This window comes from Pecten maximus, chromosome 7 (genome assembly GCF_902652985.1).
Source record: "Pecten maximus chromosome 7, xPecMax1.1, whole genome shotgun sequence".
NCBI classification, from domain to species: Eukaryota; Metazoa; Mollusca; class Bivalvia; order Pectinida; family Pectinidae; genus Pecten; species Pecten maximus.
Window position 1 is genome coordinate 15,990,318 of NC_047021.1, and position 19,094 is coordinate 16,009,411.

Below are 19,094 nucleotides of genomic sequence, written 5' to 3' on the forward strand. Positions count from 1 at the left end.
TGACTCTGCCATAATGTAGTTCTATCTATACATTCAGGACTAGTTTGAGGTCACGGTCCTTGACTCTGCCATAACATATTTCTATCTATACATTCAGGACAAGTTTGAGGTCACGGTCCTTGACTCTGCCATAACATAGTTCTATCTATACATTCAGGAAAGGTCTGTGGTCACGGTCCTTGTCTTTGCCATGACATACTTCTATTTCTATACATTCTGGACTTGTCTCTTGCCATGTGCCATGGTCCTTGACTGTCATAACCAAAGTAATTGTCAATTGTTACGATCTTTGGACTGCCATAATGAACATCATTGCCTATTGTTACTATCTGTAACTCTGCCATAACCAAAGTAATTATCTATTGTTATGTTCTGTGACTGCCATAACATAAGTAATTATCTATTGTTATGTTCTGTGACTGCCATAACCAAAGTAATTATCTATTGTTATGTTCTGTGACTGCCATAACCAAAGTAATTGTCTATTGTTATGTTCTGTGACTGCCATAACCAAAGTAATTATCTATTGTTATGTTCTGTGACTGCCATAACCAAAGTAATTATCTATTGTTATGTTCTGTGACTGCCATATCATAATTATCTATTGTTATGTTCTGTGACTGCCATAACCAAAGTAATTGTCTATTGTTATGTTCTGTGACTGCCATAACCAAAGTAATTGTCTATTGTTATGTTCTGTGACTGCCATAACCAAAGTAATTATCTATTGTTATGTTCTGTGACTGCCATAACCAAAGTAATTGTCTATTGTTATGTTCTGTGACTGCCATAACCAAAGTAATTATCTATTGTTATGTTCAGTGACTGCCATAACCAAAGTAATTATCTATTGTTATGTTCTGTGACTGCCATAACCAAAGTAATTATCTATTGTTATGTTCAGTGACTGCCATAACCAAAGTAATTATCTATTGTTATGTTCTGTGACTGCCATAACCAAAGTAATTATCTATTGTTATGTTCTGTGACTGACATAACCAAAGTAACTGTCCATTGTTATGATCTGTGACTCGATCTGCCATAACCAAAGTAATTATCTATTGTTATGTTCTGTGACTGCCATAACCAAAGTAATTGTCTATTGTTACAATCTGTAACTCTGCCATAACAAAGTTTCATCTTTTACTCACCCTGGATTCATCGGTCATCATGGCGGTCATGTCCTGGTCACTGATGGCGGGCATCATCTTGATGTCCTGGTAGTACCTTTCCACCCACTTTTTATACTTAGGGATGTCCTTGGCATAGAGGAGTTTGCTGGACGGCGAGTCCTTACCCAAACGGTGCTCCGACATAGAGCAACTGTCCATGAATGTCTGGGCCACCACGGACAGACAGGAATCCACTATGGGCGACTTATAGATATCAAACACGAAGTTAGGGTTCTTTATCACGTTAACCCAGAACCTCAGTGGAAGACTGTAACACAAAGACAGAAGCATGCAAGTCATCATCCAATCACTCAAAACACATTCAACTTAGAGCGAGTATGATCTGTAACTATAGTGATTATATGTTCTAACTAGAGCGAGTACGATCTGTAACTGTAGTGACTATATGTTCTAACTAAAGAGAGTACGATCTGTAAATATAGTGATTATGTTCTAACTAGAGTGAGTACGATCTGTAACTATAGTGACTATGTTCTAACTAGAGTGAGTACGATCTGTAACTGTAGTGACTATGTTCTAACTAGAGTGAGTACGATCTGTAACTATAGTGACTATGTTCTAACTAGAGTGAGTACGATCTGTAACTATAGTGACTATGTTCTAACTAGAGCGAGTACGATCTGTAACTATAGTAACTATGTTCTAACTAGAGCGAGTATGATCTGTAACTATAGTGACTATGTTCTAACTAGAGAGAGTATGATCCGTAACTATAGTGACTATGTTCTAACTAGAGAGAGTATGATCCGTAACTATAGTGACTATGTTCTAACTAGAGCGAGTATGATCTGTAACTATAGTGACTATGTTCTAACTAGAGAGAGTATGATCCGTAACTATAGTAACTATGTTCTAACTAGAGCGAGTATGATCCGTAACTATAGTGACTATGTTCTAACTAGAGCGAGTATGATCTGTAACTATAGTGACTATGTTCCGACTACAGAAGGGCTGAACTGTCACAATTGAATGCCTATTTCACCTCACTATCTATATTTTGACTTGAATGCCTATTTCACCTCCCTATCTATATTTTGACATAACTTTCGACCTATTCCACTTTGTCCAGTCACATCCTATATATCAACATTTTAGGCCCTTTACATCAATGACGATTCTTTGAAGGACGTGTGTTGAGAAATAAGAAGTTACAATGTGCATGTCTAGATGACTTAAGTTCAACCAGTAATTTTCTTTGGTCCCATTATCAGCACACCAGTCTCCATTTGGAAGCATGGCAGTGATTGGTTAATGTTGATCGGCATATGTGATCATATAAGATAGAACAGCCTGATTAAACCAAATGACTCATGATTGAACTCGCCTCTTTTTCTGTATCATATTGAAGTAGCAATTGATTTATATTTTTACCTATTGGATTTCCATGTGTGCACAACCTCGATGTCCTGTATACCATGTTGTAGGGCTTGGTCGTCTAGGAAGTCAAACATGTATTTAATGGCAAGAGGAAGGGCAGTACATCGATGGTTAGTACTGAATATCCTCTCAAACAGGTCGTCCACGAACTGTTGAAGGGTACCCTGTAAACAGTTGACATGCTAATTAGTTCAAATTCACCTTCATTTCATTTAATGCTAAAGTACAGTTCTTCAAAACAATTGATCTTGCAATGTTTTACGTTCCTTAGCTCAAATGCTTATAAAACATATATTATCTACTCCAACTTTTATGAGAATAGAACAAAATTCAAAGTCTAACAGAACTCTAAGCATGCCTAAAACTTAAATTTTGAAATACAAAAAAAGTATACATAAAACACATGAAATGATTATCCTTGTAAAAAACAACATCCTAAACCCATTCTTGCCTGAAGAACGGACCTTCTAACCAAAGTGTGATGGACTTATATTGACAAACACTAACAGTGTCTTTGGCTATTTATATGATGAGGGCAGAAAATATATTCATCAAATAATTCAATATATATAGACTTAAATTATCAAATGAGAAAGCATACCTTAGTGGCAAGAAGTCTGGTGAGATAGATTTCAGACACCATCTTACTGCCACGGTCACCCTCTTTCAGGGTCTCTGCATCATGTTGTTTGACGAGGTGATAGTACTTGTACCCGCTCCCATCCGTGTCTGCATGGAAGCCTTGTGGAGTTCTGTTTAGGGATGGACTCCTGGAGTAAATGAGATCTGCCAAAACACAAACACATTTAATAAGTAAATGTTACTACTCTGTTCTCAGGAATTTTATTTCTGTTTTGCAAACCAATGACATTATTTAATTTACAATGACTGTTTCATATTTTTTAGTTGGATTATATTTTCATCAATGTTAGAGGTCAAATATTGATGAACCAAAATCTTGGAACCAACACTGGCATCTACATAGAGGCCAAACACTTACATAGAGGCCAAACACTTACATAAAGGCCAAACATTTACATAGAGGCCAAACACTTACATAGCGGCCAAACACTTACATAAAGGCCAAACACTTACATAGCGGCCAAACATTTACATAGAGGCCAAACACTTACATAAAGGCCCAACATTTACACAGAGGCCAAACACTTACATAAAGGCCAAACATTTACATAGAGGCCAAACACTTACATAGAGGCCAAACCCTTACATAGAGGCCAAACATTTACATAGAGGCCAAACACTTACATAGCGGCCAAACACTTACATAGAGAACAAACACTTACATAGAGGCCAACCACTTACATAGAGGCCAAACACTTACATAGAGAACAAACACTTACATAGAGGACAATACACTTACACAGAGGCCAAACACTTACATAGAGAACAAACACTTACATAGAGGCCAACCACTTACATAGAGGCCAAACACTTACATAGAGGCCAAATACTTACATAGAGGCCAAACACTTACATAGCGGCCAAACACTTACATAGAGGCCAACCACTTACATAGAGGCCAACCACTTACATAGAGGCCAAACACTTACATAGAGAACAAACACTTACTCAGAGGACAATACACTTACATAGAGGCCAAACACTTACATAGAGAACAAACACTTACATAGAGGCCAAACACTTACATAGAGAACAAACACTTACATAGAGAACAAACACTTACACAGAGGACAATACACTTACACAGAGGACAATACACTTACACAGAGGACAAACACTTACATAGAGGCCAATACACTTACATAGAGAACAAACACTTACTCAGAGGACAATACACTTACACAGAGGACAATACACTTACACAGAGGACAATACACTTACACAGAGGACAAAACACAAACACAGAGGACAAAACACAAACACAGGGAACAAAACATTTACCCTGGAAATAAAACACTCAGGCAGGGAACAAAACATTTACACAGAGGACAAAACAATCACACAGAGGACAAAACACTCACACAGAGGACAAAACACTCACACAGAGGACAAAACACTCACACAGAGGACAAAAAACTCATACAGATGACAAAACACTCACACAGAGGACAAAACACCCTCAGAGGACAAAACACTCACACAGAGGACAAAAAACTCATACAGATGACAAAACACTCACACAGAGGACAAAACACTCACACAGATGACAAAACACTCACACAGAGGACAAAACACTCATACAGATGACAAAACACTCACACAGAGGACAAAACACTCACACAGATGACAAAACACTCACACAGAGGACAAAACACCCTCACAGAGGACAAAACACTCATACAGATGACAAAACACTCACACAGAGGACAAAACACTCACACAGAGGACAAAACACTCACACAGAGGACAAAACACCCTCATACAGATGACAAAACACTCACACAGAGGACAAAACACCCACACAGAGGACAAAACACTCACACAGAGGACAAAACACACTCACAGAGGACAAAACACCCTCACAGAGGACAAAACACCCACACAGAGGACAAAACACCCACACAGGGGACAAAACACCCACGACAAAACACCCACACAGAGGACAAAACACCCACACCGTAGATAAAACAATATACATAAGGGACAAACTGTCTAAACTATAGAATAAAATACTTACCACTGTACAGCTTGGACCCAGATTTATCATTTGAGTTCATGGAGAGGTTATAGTAGGACTGTGGCTGTTTTGGCACCAATGTCATGAATGCACCATCAGGTACCTGCCAAAGGGAGACAATTCATAAAACATCCACTAACTTTACTTTAGCCAGCAATTCACAAGTTTATACTCGCATAATAGGAAGTGACAATTGGTATTTTGCCACATATAAAATTAAATTTGTGTTTTCAGTAATGGTTTTTACATATGACAGAACTGTAAATATTCGTAAAACTTTGGTTTGGTTATCTATTGTTTAACGTCCTATCAACAGCTAAGGTCATTTAAGGACAGCCCCTGTTCTGCGTGCCAGATGTATGCTTATGTCCATTTTTATATGGGAGGTTGTGGTATGTACATGTTTGTGATAGCATGGAACTGATGCAAACATTATAGTGCTTCATCTCAGAGAAGCACACTGCTGGGATCTAGCAATAATAATCAAAATCCAGCCATCTATTGGTCTGTTGGATAATAAATTCGCTTGTCTTTCACCGAAATGGTCTAGCTTTGCTACCCTGCTGGAATGTAGAAAAGTTTGCATCAGTTCGTAAAGTGCATGTTTGCTCCAAAACTTTATACAAAGTTCCTAGTTGACCTAGGAACTCATGTGTATTTTTTGTGATGATTGTTAACCTAGAAACTCATGTGTATTTTTTGTGTTGATTGTTGAATCAGAAACTTGGGTAGTTTTAGTGATGAGTGTTGATCTAGAAACTCATGTGTAGTTTTGTGGATTGTTGACCCAGAAACTCATGTGTAGTTTTGTGGATTGTTGACCCAGAAACTCATGTGTAGTTTTGTGAAGATTGTATCTATCATGTTTTGGCGATATATTGAAAAAAGAAACGATTTAGGGGAAAAGAAAAGATGTTATGCATGATGATATGCATGTACATTTTCTGAACCCTCATCGAATTTCAGGTTGATCTGACCTCTCCCCGATAGAACATTTATTGGATGAGTTAGACAGAAGGATATGAGGTAGGCTAAACCATCCAATCAGCATCAAGTGACAAGGAAGTGTATCATTACAGCACTAATAACAAGTCTTCCTTCATTTGATATTTGTAATTACAAATATTTAGATGTACAAACTCATTAAAAGAGGATAGACAATCCTGGTTGTATGTACATCACAGACATCCGTAAGAAATCCGCGTCGTGCTGGTAAATACGTACCTTGTAGTGGCTGCAGGAATTGAGGCGTTTATATTCTCCTTCTATCTTCGTTGACACATCATCATCTTGTAAAATTAGACGCCCCTTAATCCCGCTGTTCCATTCTGGAGAGGATTTATCAAATAACACTGTAACCGTGGAAACAATTACAACCATTAACTACCTCTCACAACCTCTGCAGTGCAGAATCCTTGGTTACATTCAGGATGATGATGATGATGATGATGTTTTTGGTGATGAACCATGCAAATGAAGCTGATGTTTCCAAACATTGATAACACTTGCAAACATGAACTTTTAAATTATTTTTCAAAAATGTTCAAATTCAGAACAATATGTAATTAAATGTTTATTAAATGTGAAGTTCCAAGTTAATTTACAGAACCATCAGCTTCAGGGTTCAAAGTTGACAGGAAATGACCAATGACCTAAAAGAAATCTACAAGAACAAAGGTCTGGGGAAGAAGGCGAGGAGAAAGAATAAAACATTAGGAAGGAAAAAAAGTGTCAAAAGACCTGACCCAGGGGAAAATTCTAATCCAACTAAAAACATGCACATAGAGGAAGCATATATCTATATACCTGTTGTGTCTCTAGGTGTAAGTCTGTAATTCTGATTTCCGTGGTAACGGATCAATTCTATATGGTGGTAAGTCAGAGACTACACAGCTAATGTGATTACTAAATTGTGCATAGCACTTAGTATATATATCAAATGAAAATGTTCGATAAAAAAAAAAGAAAAAATTGATTTTACAATAAAAATTTTGCACAATAAAGGGAGATAACCATATTTCATCTGTTTTAACAAAGATGGAATTTGTAGCATTATAAAGGTTTATAACATTTAGATTTGATAAAATGTATTAGAATATTTTGGGGGTTCTAATTCTGCTGATTCCTGATTTTGATGGTCCTTAACTCTTTCAGTACCGTTGTCTACATGAAAATGGGAACCCTCTTCTCCGTTTTCGCCTATAGTCAACATAATTTCAAGCTCCCACTACCCCACTGTGAACTTTAGTTGACAGGCTAAGCTGACCTTATTCAACTCTTTCAGTACCGATGTCTAAATGAAAATGTGCTCCCACTTCCCCGTTGTCGACTATAGTCGACATAATTTCAAGCTCCCACTACCACACTGACAACTAAAGTCGACAGGCTAAGCTGACGTTATTTAAATGTTGATTTGTTAAAAACAGCACCCGACACATACAGTGTCTAGGACATTTCATAGTGTTCAATGCCACTAGATCTTATTTAATGAAATATTTCTCAATAATGTCCGAAGATAACACTAACCTTTATGTTTCTATATATGAAAAAACAACACACCAAAAATCTGCCATTTTGTTTTAACTTCTTGGGACGAGCCTTATAACTACTTCCGGTATGGAATCCGGAAAGAACACAAAGTGCGGAAAGTGTTAACTTTGGATAATATAGTCAGTCTTTGTTAGGGTGTTTGTTAAATGAAAAATGAAAATTAACAAAACAATATTGAATAAAAACAAAACTCAAAGCTGAAAGGATGGGGAGAAATGGAATGTGATGTGGGGAAGTCCAATGATGTGTACAAGAATACAGTAAAATATGTTCAAATGACAAAAAATTTTGGGTAACCTATAGTCAGGAAGTAGTAAATAAAATCAATATAATATCAGATAGCAACAGATTTTTCATAATGTTTTTCAAACAAATATATAACTGATAAAAATATAATATATAGCAAGAATAGGCACATTAATAAATTAAAACATATTGCTTATCCATAGGAGTATGTTCTTACTTTATCAGGATAAAGCAGAGATCAAGCTGATTCTACACTACGTACACACAGGTTAATGATATAATGATTAATAGTTAGTAGCCAGGTCATAACAAATATAACATAATCCATGCCATAACAACACTACACTCCAGACTGACTCCTTATCACAGTTGTACAGACAACAACCTAAGAGCTAGCAAGCAAACGTTTATACAAGCCACATTTTTTGTCTGGCGACGGACATATGACAACAGAGGAATGACAAGCAACTAACTAGTACAATAGAGATACACCATTTTCACCTGGCAGAGGAAGCATGTCAGTCATTACCAGGGAGATGATGCATGTCACCATTTTCACCTGGTACAGGAAGCATGTCGCTGTCATTACCAGGGAGATGACGCATTTCACCATCATTAACAGACTAAGGAAGCATGCCACTATCGCTACCAAGTAGACGATGAGGCCGGTACCTAAAAATGAGGCATGCTACCATGTTTCCATAGGAGATGAATCATGCCACCTTCTTTACCCTGGAGATATGGCCACCTTCCTTGACAAAAAGACAAAGCATGCTACCATGTTTGACAACGTGTCAAATAGTCTACATCTACAACAAAGCAGAGTGGCAAGTCAGCGTTTACATTGGTAGGAAACCAACGTCAGGGATATAATACAGGAACGGCCCTGTCTCTCCTACCGTGGGGGAACGTGTTACCACAGTAACACTGTTCATGATTACAAACAGAGTGATATGATATTTTGGGTCAAGGTTCTATAACAAGAGATCCCAGAGGGATCTTGGCGCCCACCATTGAATGATCTTCATAGGTTCCATGTCAGATTGATCTTTTCTCTACTTTTCCCTTCATTTTACTAATCTGTGCAAATTGAGACATCCCTCCAGTACTTTTCAAACAAGGGAATCCTAGCTATATAAGAAATTTGAGATTTAACGATAATGGCTGTTTGTTTGCCAGGTTGTTTTCAGGACAGACTGGTCCAAAAATGCAATACAAGGGACCAAGGGGAACCTACTTATGAAATTTGAGAGATCCATTCAGTACTTTGAGAAATAGAGATAACAAACTTCAATTGTCAAAATCCAAGATGGCGGTCTGTCGGCCATATTGTTTTCCAATTGATCTCAAAATGCAATAAGCATAACGAGGCACCAAGGGGAACCTCCATATGAAATTTGAGAAAGATCCCTTCAGTACTTTCTCAGAAATAGAGATAACAAACTTCAATTGTCAAAATCCAAGATGGCGGTCTGTCGGCCATATTGTTTTCCAATTGATCTCAAAATGCAATATGCATAACGAGGCACCAAGGGGAACCTCCATATGAAATTTGAGAAAGATCCCTTCAGTACTTTCTCAGAAATAGAGATAACAAACTTCAATTGTCAAAATCCAAGATGGCTGCCTGTCGGCCATGTTATTTTCAGATTGGTCTCAAAATGCAATATGCATAACTAGCCACCAAGTGGAACCTTCATATGAAATTTGAGAAAGATCCCTTAAATACTTTCTCAGAAATAGTGATAACAAACTTCAATTGTCAAAATCCAAGATGGCTGCCTGTCGGCCATGTTATTTTCGGATTGGTCTCAAAACGCAATATGCATAACTAGCCACCAAGTGGAACCTTCATATGAAATTTGAGAAAGATCCCTTAAATACTTTCTCAGAAATAGTGATAACAAACTTCAATTGTCAAAATTCAAGATGGCTGCCTGTCGGCCATGTTGTTTTCAGATTGGTCTCAAAACGCAATATGCATAACTAGGCACCAAGGGAAACCTACATATGAAATTTCAGAAAGATCCATTCAGTACATTCTCAGAAATTGTGATAACAAACTTCAATTGTCAAAATCCAAGATGGCTGCCTCTCGGCCATGTTGTTTTCCAATTGGTCTCAAATCGCAATATGCATAACTAGGCACCAAGGGGAACCTACATATGAAATTTGAGAAAGATCCCTTAAGTACTTTCTCAGAAATAGCAATAACAAACTTCAATTGTCAAAATCCAAGATGGCTGCCTGTCGGCCATGTTGTTTTCCGATTGGTCTCAAATCGCAATATGCATAACTAGGCACCAAGGGGAACCTTCATATGAAATTTGAGAAAGATCCCTTCAGTACTTTCTCAGAAATAGCGATAACAAACTTCAATTGTGAAAATCCAAGATGGCTGCCTGTCGGCCATGTTGTTTTCAGATTGGTCTCAAAACGCAATATGCATAACTAGGCACCAAGGGGAACCTACATATGAAATTTGAGAAAGATCCCTTCAGTACTTTCTGAGAAATAGCGATAACAAGAATTGTTTACGGACGGAGGGACGGACGGACGGAGGGACGGACGGACGACGGACCACGGACGCAGGGCGATTTGAATAGCCCACCATCTGATGATGGTGGGCTAAAAACCCATTATGAATTTTCATTTTGAAACCTTAGAAAACAAAGCAGATGCTCAGATATTGCCTGTTTGCTAGGTACAGTGTTCAATCCAGGAAGCATCATCGCGTAAATGACACCTTCCTAATTCAAACAGTGCAATTTTTACACACTAAAGGGCTGACACCAGTTTATTCTAAGATCTGACACACTACAACTACAGCTTGACAAAAACATGCAACATTCTAGAAACCTGAAAGCCTGTACCAATGTAATGTAAGCAAACAAAATGTGGTCATTCCATGCCTAAAACCAAATACAACACCAAATACATCTCAACGTCCATCCCTTCATGCTAATGAAACCAAGTGAATTGTCAGGACAAAGACAGATCTGTGTTGTAACTCTTCCTCCAGGATTACTCTCATTTTAATATCAGAGCTAATCATATAAGATTAAGTTTAACACAATTTTTTAAAATATATTTTCTTTCATTTTGAACAGTTTTATATCTGAGCCAATTGTAAACTAAACATTTAATTTGTTTCAATATGTTGTCTTTGATATCAGACAAAGTGTCCTGATGACCAATTAAGATATTACATCATGTTTATGTTACTTAGTTCTGAATCAAGTTCTGTATGTTTCGTCCTGACAATCAGATCCATCACTGCCCCACACACACTGAACAAGCTCACTAGCTCAACTCAGTCAAAATAAACCTCTCTCCAATCAAATCACAACTATCAGTGCCTGTCTTTCTCCATTCAAAAGTAAATCTCATTTTCTCTCCATTCGAGTTACAAACAAATATCAGCGCCTTTCTAAGTCATTCAACATCGCTAATGTGTGTCATTACACAGATACAACATGGTTACCCGACGACATTTCATCATTGAGACTCACACAGGTTAATTACATCAATCATGCATCCGTACTCAGCATCATTAATATAAAATGTGAATAATTATTCAAAACAAAGCATATCCTTGTAACTATGACAACAAAAACTAGTTCCATAGAGAGCTACCAACTTATAGTTAGCATGACAACAATTGCTAAATCAACATAGCTCCACAAATCTAGGGCAGCTCCAGTCATCATATCAAAATGTTTTCAATTTTGTTTGTATGGTTTTTTTTTATTACTCAATAAAACAGATTATAACAGAGCTGTCTTAGATTTGTACCACACCTATCAGAACGATGACCTTGTTTAAACGTCTATCCAAACACACCGAGACCTTACCTAAATCTACGTCGTCCTTTATAGGCCGACTACTGAATGGAGCGTTTTTGTAGATGGCGTCTAGTATCTTTTCCTTCACTTGAGCTATGGTATCACAGTCCAGTACCTTGACTGGGTGAGGCTGCTGACCAAACTGTTCCATGTCCTGTACATACACAGTCTGTAACACACAGGAAACCCAAGTCATGATTATTATTCAATTTATAGATCTAGTTATTCATTTTTATGATAAATTTTCAAATAATGTAGACACATCAAGAATCCAATTATCTGAATACCTTATGGTATTTGCACTCTGAAAAGTTTTTTCATGATCATAACCTATGATCCTCCATCCCGAAAATGTTTGCACTAAATGACCTCTCCCAAGCAGTTATTGCACCCTAACCCTAGATGATTTGACTGTAACCCCTCCAAAGGTGTTTGTACCCTGTGACCTACCATCTGTACCCTATAACCTACCACTTTTAACCTGTGATCTACCGTTTGTATCCAGTGACCTACCACTTTTAACCTGTGACCTACCGTTTGTACCCAGTGACCTTCCATTTGTACCCAGTGATCTACCGTTTGTACCCAGTGACCTTCCATTTGTACCCAGTGACCTACCATTTGTACCATGTGACCTACATTTTGTACCCTGTGACCTACCATTTGTACCCTGTAACTTACCACTTTTAACCTGTGACCTACCGTTTGTACCCAATGACCTACCGTTTGTACCCAATGACCTACCTTTGGTACCCTGTGACCTATCATTTTTAACCTGTGACCTACCACTGGTACCCTGTGACCTACCACTGGTAACCAGTGACCTACCTTTGGTACCCTGTGACCTACCATTTTTAACCTGTGACCTACCACTGGTACCCTGTGACCTACCTTTGGTACCCTGTGACCTACCGCTGGTACCCTGTGACCTACCTTTGGTACCCTATGACCTACCATTTGTTTGTATTCGATCTGTTGCCTGATGAGCTTATCCTCACTGAGAGAGTATCTGGCCTCACTGGTAACATTATCTACTGGTCCCTTTGACACCTGTTGTTTCATGGCCTGATACAGCATAAACAACGGTTCTCCTGCACATTCCTATAAACAACAATCATCAGGTTTGATTGTAGTCATACAACTCATATGGATCATTATTAACTTATGAGGGTTTGTAACAGTCCACTACCTTGTAACTGTCAGTCAACATATAACCAAATCAAAACAAATATTTAGAAATTCAACAAAGTTCTTTTAATGAAATGTAAATGTTTAAATCCCTGTTATGAGACAAAGAGATTTCCAAAAAGAAACTGGTTAAAGGAGTTATTAAAGAGATTTTTTTTAGAAATTTGACTGCAGAGCATTCAATTTTGACTCTGAAGAATAATCATTGACGTGCATATGACTCCAATTTGTGATGAACAGATGAAACGCACGTTTCTAACCCCTAATAATCATTCCAACCACCTAATTATCAATGTCACTTATTGGCTGTAATTGTTATTTATTAGTAAAACTCAAGGACAGTCTTACCCTTAGGAACTTATACAGTAGGAAAGTGAACCAATTGGTGAGCATCTTCTCAGCTACTGATTCAGTTCTGAAAAAAACAAAGAGTGCGTTTACAATATGATACATACATGAATAAGTTGTGATAACTACAACATATATGTCTGTCTTTGTATTGACAAGATCTCTCTTCAAATCATCAAATATAAGATATGTAACTTATGAACATCTGTTAAACAGATATGTTCCGACTCTTTCTTTGCTTTGTGAAATATCAGTCTGTTAAATGTGACACAAAAAATAATCTAAACCATTTTCACAATTTAACACCAGGTCAGTGTGAAGGATGGAAGGCCAGAAAGGACGGGCACAGCAGTATACGAACCTCCCGCATTAACAACAACTTTGAGAACTTACCTTCTTAACAACAATTTGGGGTGGTTTTTGCCTTCAACAGATTTTTCGATCAGTTCTGCAAGCAGGGTCTTCAGTATACTGCAATATAATTGACAGGGGGCTATAGATACATACAATTAAATCAGAAGTGTTAAACAAATCAGAAACACTGTTATATACACAAATCATTATGTTTTGTGAAACAGGAAAGTGTTAACTAACCAAGTCATATGATTTGTTTAAACAAAACAAAACCACTGTAATATAGATTTTGTACATGGTAGAAGTTTGACTTACTCAGTGGCATACTCCATCTTGGTCTGTAGAGCAACAGAGATGAGAGAAGCAACATTGACACGGTCTCGCATCGTGAAGTGTTTGTGTCCCTCAAGGGTTCGAACAAAGATAAGCAGAAACGTCTTATTGTTGAGCATCTGTGCGAACTGCTTAAGTCCTCTCTCCACACTCTCTCTTCTGGCATAGTCAACCTACAGAAAACAACACTGGCATAGTCAACCTACAGAAAACAACACTGGCATAGTCAACCTACAGAAAACAACACTGGCATAGTCAACCTACAGAAAACAACACTGGCATAGTCAACCTACAGAAAACAACACATGTTTTAATTTTATCAATTTAAAGTTTCATTTAATGACTCAGGTGGAGTCTCCAAACTTCCTTTTTGTTTTAAATTTTTTTCTTTTGCAATTTTTGTTTTTCTTTTTTAAATTTCTGAATCATAAGTGGCCTTCATTATATGTTTGCAGCATTTGTTTTTTAGTTTTGGAAAGTAAACTCCTGATAAGACAGGAGACAAACTCGAAGTTATTTAACAGTCTTACTATCTGGGTGGTGTCTCGGTGATGTATGTGAACTTACCTCAAGGTCTCGGATTACTGGGTGGTCAACATCCTGGTCAAGCGCGTCCTGCTTGGGGAACAGTACCCTCATGCAGTAGGTTCTGTAATCCCAGAATGGAATGGCTACCTGGCCGTAAAGGTCAGACGTCAGCTCTGTCATGTCCGTCTGCAGCTCCGCAAATGCTAAATGGAGTAAATCAGTAACGTTGTTATTCAATCAAATGAAATTTTTCACGATATGAGAATCAAAAACTTCTTCACATTCTGTTATATAGAAGATGAATGATTGGGGGGGGGGGGGGGGGGGGGGGGGGGGGGGGGGGGGGGGGGTGTGGGGGGGGGGGGGGGTTGAAATAAGGACCTGTGATCAAGGATCTAGAGTTGGTACTGTGTCACAGTATCTTGGGTTTGAGATTGAAATTATTTTTCACACTAGGGGAAAAAAGTACGCATCCTACCTTCTTTACACTCTTTGGCGACCTTGGCCTCCAGGTTGTCCATCTGTATCTGCATCTTCTTCATCATACTGTCATTCTTCTTGGACTTGAAGCGGTACATGATGATGACCACTATGATGGAGATGAGGAGGACTCCTCCACCAGCTGATATCAGGATGATGTACTCCAGGGGCAGGGGAAACTTAGCCTCCTCATACTTCAGGTAGCCAATGAAAATAGTCAGATTGTGTCCGATGTAGATCTGAAAAATGTAGAGAGATTCCCTGTTATATCACATGGCTTTACCTTATAAAGTTCAGTAACAGAGAACTAATTTATGTGTAGATGATCTTACTCTGGTGACTATAGAAGTTATTAAACAAGTTCAATAAATTGCTTGTAGCATTATACAATTACAGAACAAATTAAGTGAATTCCATATGAGGTAGTTGTGAGTGTAAGATTCGGTTATCATATGATTTATTGATGAGAATCATTTGCGTGAGAATAAGAATAAAAGCTTTCAAATTTATCTCTATATACGATTGACAAATTTCGACTTAAACAGCATATTTTCATCTAAAGAGACTAAGTTTATTACAAGTATAGACATATCACATGGCAGAACAGGTCAAATATATTGTAAGTGATAAATATTTTTCAAAAGAACTGGAAAGTAAAAGCATTGTTATGTGATTACTCTGATTCAGTGATCTATCAATCTACACTTTATCTATGAACTCTGTCTATAGAAACCTTCATTTCTGTGTGACGTGAAACTTGTCAGGGGAAGTTACTCACTTCTACTTCCGGGTAACGATTTCCCTTGTCAGACTGAGGCTGTGATTTCGGGGGTTGGCAGGTCAATTGGTTCCCAACTGATGTCACGTTACAGTATCCTCGTCCGATCTTCACCATCACATCACTCTGACGAATGCCACTACTGAGATACTGGCCCTGAAATAGAGGACAGCAACAGATGTTCATGTTTGAATGATCTGACCTATCACTTGTAACCAAAGACAAGTACTGTTTATGTTTAGAACGTATAACTAAAGTGATATTATGGATGATGATTGAATACTAAAAGAAATATCTTTTTAAGTAAAGCTGAATTCTGAGCTAGTGAGACAGATATTTTAATATAATTTGTTTATCCCTGCATGCTACTCACACTGATGGTTAAGTACTCATTGTTCTTCTTTTGGAATGACTTGATCTTGTTGCCAGGGAATGGTTCAAACGTAGGATCAGGATATATACTAAATGATTTAAACTGTTTTTCATCATATTTTGTCAAGTTGAGCATGTCTGTGACATTATCCATACGGAATCCGTAGTGAAATGTGCGCGCTGATGGTAGTGAGACATCACGACGTCTGCGACTGCTGAATATTTGGGGGTCGATCATTGGAGATAAACAGGTAAACATCTCTGCATTGCCAGGGTTACAGTCCTAGAAGTATAATGATGATTGGGTTCATGACAATGTTAGAGTATTACACAGTCATGGCATATTTTATATAGCTTGGTAAGTCTATTAGTTTGGAGTAGAAATCCACTTCGTGAAGAGACATTCGATGAGTATCATATCAATTTATTTTTTCCTTTGAAAGTGACTTGAAGTGAACAACTTTGTGTTTTTTATCATTAAAGTAGGTAATTGATATGAAAATGTTTTTAGGTAATTGATATGAAAATGTTTTTTTTTTTTTTTTAAACTTATATAGAATATTAAATTTAATGTGCATGTTTTAAGTTTTGAATATACATACCCCTTCAAAAGTGGCCATGTCTGTGAGGATAACCATCTTGGGATTTTTGACAGAATTAAGATTTTGACCTGTCACTGTAATTGTGACACCACCACTGTGAAGTACATCAAACAATCTCAATAATAAACACCTTTACACACAAACTATGACGACTATTTAACGATACAATTAGAACGAGTTTAAGATGAATGACTGCAATATTAATTAATGTTAACGGATGACATTACTAAATATGAAGGTCGTTGAATGAAAACAGACTGATGACTAAGATGTGGATGGATGATTATTATATATACATGTACAGTTGAAAAATAACCACGAGAGAGTGATATGATAAATGATGTTAAAATTGAAAAAATGTCCTTACCTCCTGATCGACTTCTTGGGGTTGACATCCTCGATGATTGGATTTTCTACATAGTTGAAGAACTGATCACTTGTAACGAGCTGTTTGTCAAACCACATTTTGACCTTTGCAGCACGTGTGACCTCTAAGGAACGTGGGGTAACACACACAAACTGGTTGGTTGATTTACTGAAGAGAAAAATAATGACTGTATGGTTAAACTGTTGAATGATAAAGTATAGAAGTTACCTCCCCTTGTCCATCAGCAATGGATTCTATTGTGGTGAGCGAGACTTAAAATCTTCATTAATATCTATAATCACAACATGAAATATCACTGTTCTTTGTGATTCTCAATTTGATCCTTAATTACATATGACTGTGTTCCATTAAAATTCAAATTGTTGTTTGTTTGTCTCTCTGTATGTAATGTTGAGAATGTCCCCTATAAATGCTGCGAGATGAACACTATTTGATGATGAATGACACGCCATCCTCTTTGAATACAATAATACTGGGTACACATACCTCTCTATGTGATGAACAGATCTGTCCCCCTATGTAACATGCCACTCTATGTTATGAACAGATCCGTGCTTACCTCTCTATGTGATGAACAGATCCGTCCCCCTATGTAACATACCTCTCTATGTGATGAACAGATCCGTCCCCTATGTAACATACCTCTCTATGTGATGAACAGATCCGTCCCCCTATGTAACATGCCACTCTATGTTATGAACAGATCCGTGCTTACCTCTCTATGTGATGAACAGATCCGTCCCCCTATGTAACATACCTCTCTATGTGATGAACAGATCCGTCCCCCTATGTAACATACCTCTCTATGTGATGAACAGATCCATCCCCCTATGTAACATACCTCTCTATGTGATGAACAGATCCGTCCCCCTATGTAACATACCTCTCTATGTGATGAACAGATCCATCCCCCTATGTAACATACCTCTCTATGTGATGAACAGATCTGTCCCCCTATGTAACATGCCACTCTATGTGATGAACAGATCCATCCCCCTATGTAACATACCTCTCTCTATGTGATGAACAGATCCGTCCCCCTATGTATGCGGTGATGTTGGTACCAGCGTTCATGTACTGTCCATTGATGGTGACACGGGTACCACCGGCCTGAGGACCATGACTGGGTTGGATACTCTCAATCACAGGGTCCTACAAGGTAGACATTACAACTCAAATGTCATTTATTAAATTATATTTCATCAAGTTTAGTTATCATATTAGAAGGATTTATAACCATTCCCTTGAAATAAAATTTCCAAGTTATTTTGTCAAACTCAAAACTCCAGGTTGTTCATCTGTAACTGGATATGATCAAAATTGTACACAATGTTCAACTTACGAAATAGGCTATGGGCAAAAAAAGTTAAGAATTTTTTTTCTTTCTGTATGGGTTTTTTTTTGTTTTGAAAACTCGAATTTTATGCTTCATTTCTGGAAAAATTGAAAATCGGTCTCTACTGCAGTCTTGTCAATCAATAGTTCTTGTTCCCATACATGCTTATAGAACTGAGGTATACTTACCACATAAGTAAAGTGCTCCTTGGACTCAGATGGGTACATACTGTTGACTGTCACACGGACTGGACCAGTTATTCTGTCTTTGTTGTGAAATATATCTGTCCGACATACTATCCTGTGAACATTCAAGATTGACAAAGTTCAATGGTTAATGGTAAAAAATCCACCAATCTCATTTCCTCTTATATAGATTTTCCTCTACATAATAAGAAATTGGACAAGCTATAAAAATGTGTGAAATATGTAAGCCCTTCGCCAAAATAACAAAGAAAACAAAAATCACACAACACTGATGCTTGACCCCAGAACAAAAGATGTTTTATACCAAAGAT

At 37.6% G+C, this 19,094-nt stretch overlaps 1 protein-coding gene across 2 annotated transcripts in view; it reads right to left on the reverse strand.

Moving 5' to 3' along the window:
- The window catches only part of LOC117331751 (plexin-A4-like), a 217,325-nt gene that overhangs the window by 3,117 nt on the left and 195,114 nt on the right, over window positions 1–19,094 (reverse strand). Inside the window, exons 15-32 of one of the 2 annotated variants that reach the window (XM_033890627.1) lie at window positions 18,766–18,877; window positions 18,251–18,393; window positions 17,221–17,388; window positions 16,854–16,947; window positions 16,253–16,534; window positions 15,880–16,035; window positions 15,100–15,340; window positions 14,661–14,824; window positions 14,076–14,266; window positions 13,800–13,877; window positions 13,407–13,473; window positions 12,825–12,971; window positions 11,880–12,039; window positions 6,454–6,557; window positions 5,230–5,332; window positions 3,172–3,356; window positions 2,565–2,734; window positions 1,152–1,440 (exon numbers count right to left, since the gene is read on the reverse strand). In XM_033890627.1, the coding sequence (XP_033746518.1) occupies window positions 1,152–1,440; window positions 2,565–2,734; window positions 3,172–3,356; window positions 5,230–5,332; window positions 6,454–6,557; window positions 11,880–12,039; window positions 12,825–12,971; window positions 13,407–13,473; window positions 13,800–13,877; window positions 14,076–14,266; window positions 14,661–14,824; window positions 15,100–15,340; window positions 15,880–16,035; window positions 16,253–16,534; window positions 16,854–16,947; window positions 17,221–17,388; window positions 18,251–18,393; window positions 18,766–18,877 (2,854 nt within the window). Of the gene's footprint in view, window positions 1–1,151; window positions 1,441–2,564; window positions 2,735–3,171; window positions 3,357–5,229; window positions 5,333–6,453; window positions 6,582–11,879; window positions 12,040–12,824; window positions 12,972–13,406; window positions 13,474–13,799; window positions 13,878–14,075; window positions 14,267–14,660; window positions 14,825–15,099; window positions 15,341–15,879; window positions 16,036–16,252; window positions 16,535–16,853; window positions 16,948–17,220; window positions 17,389–18,250; window positions 18,394–18,765; window positions 18,878–19,094 lie in introns of both variants that reach the window. The other variant, XM_033890626.1, reaches the window with a different exon arrangement.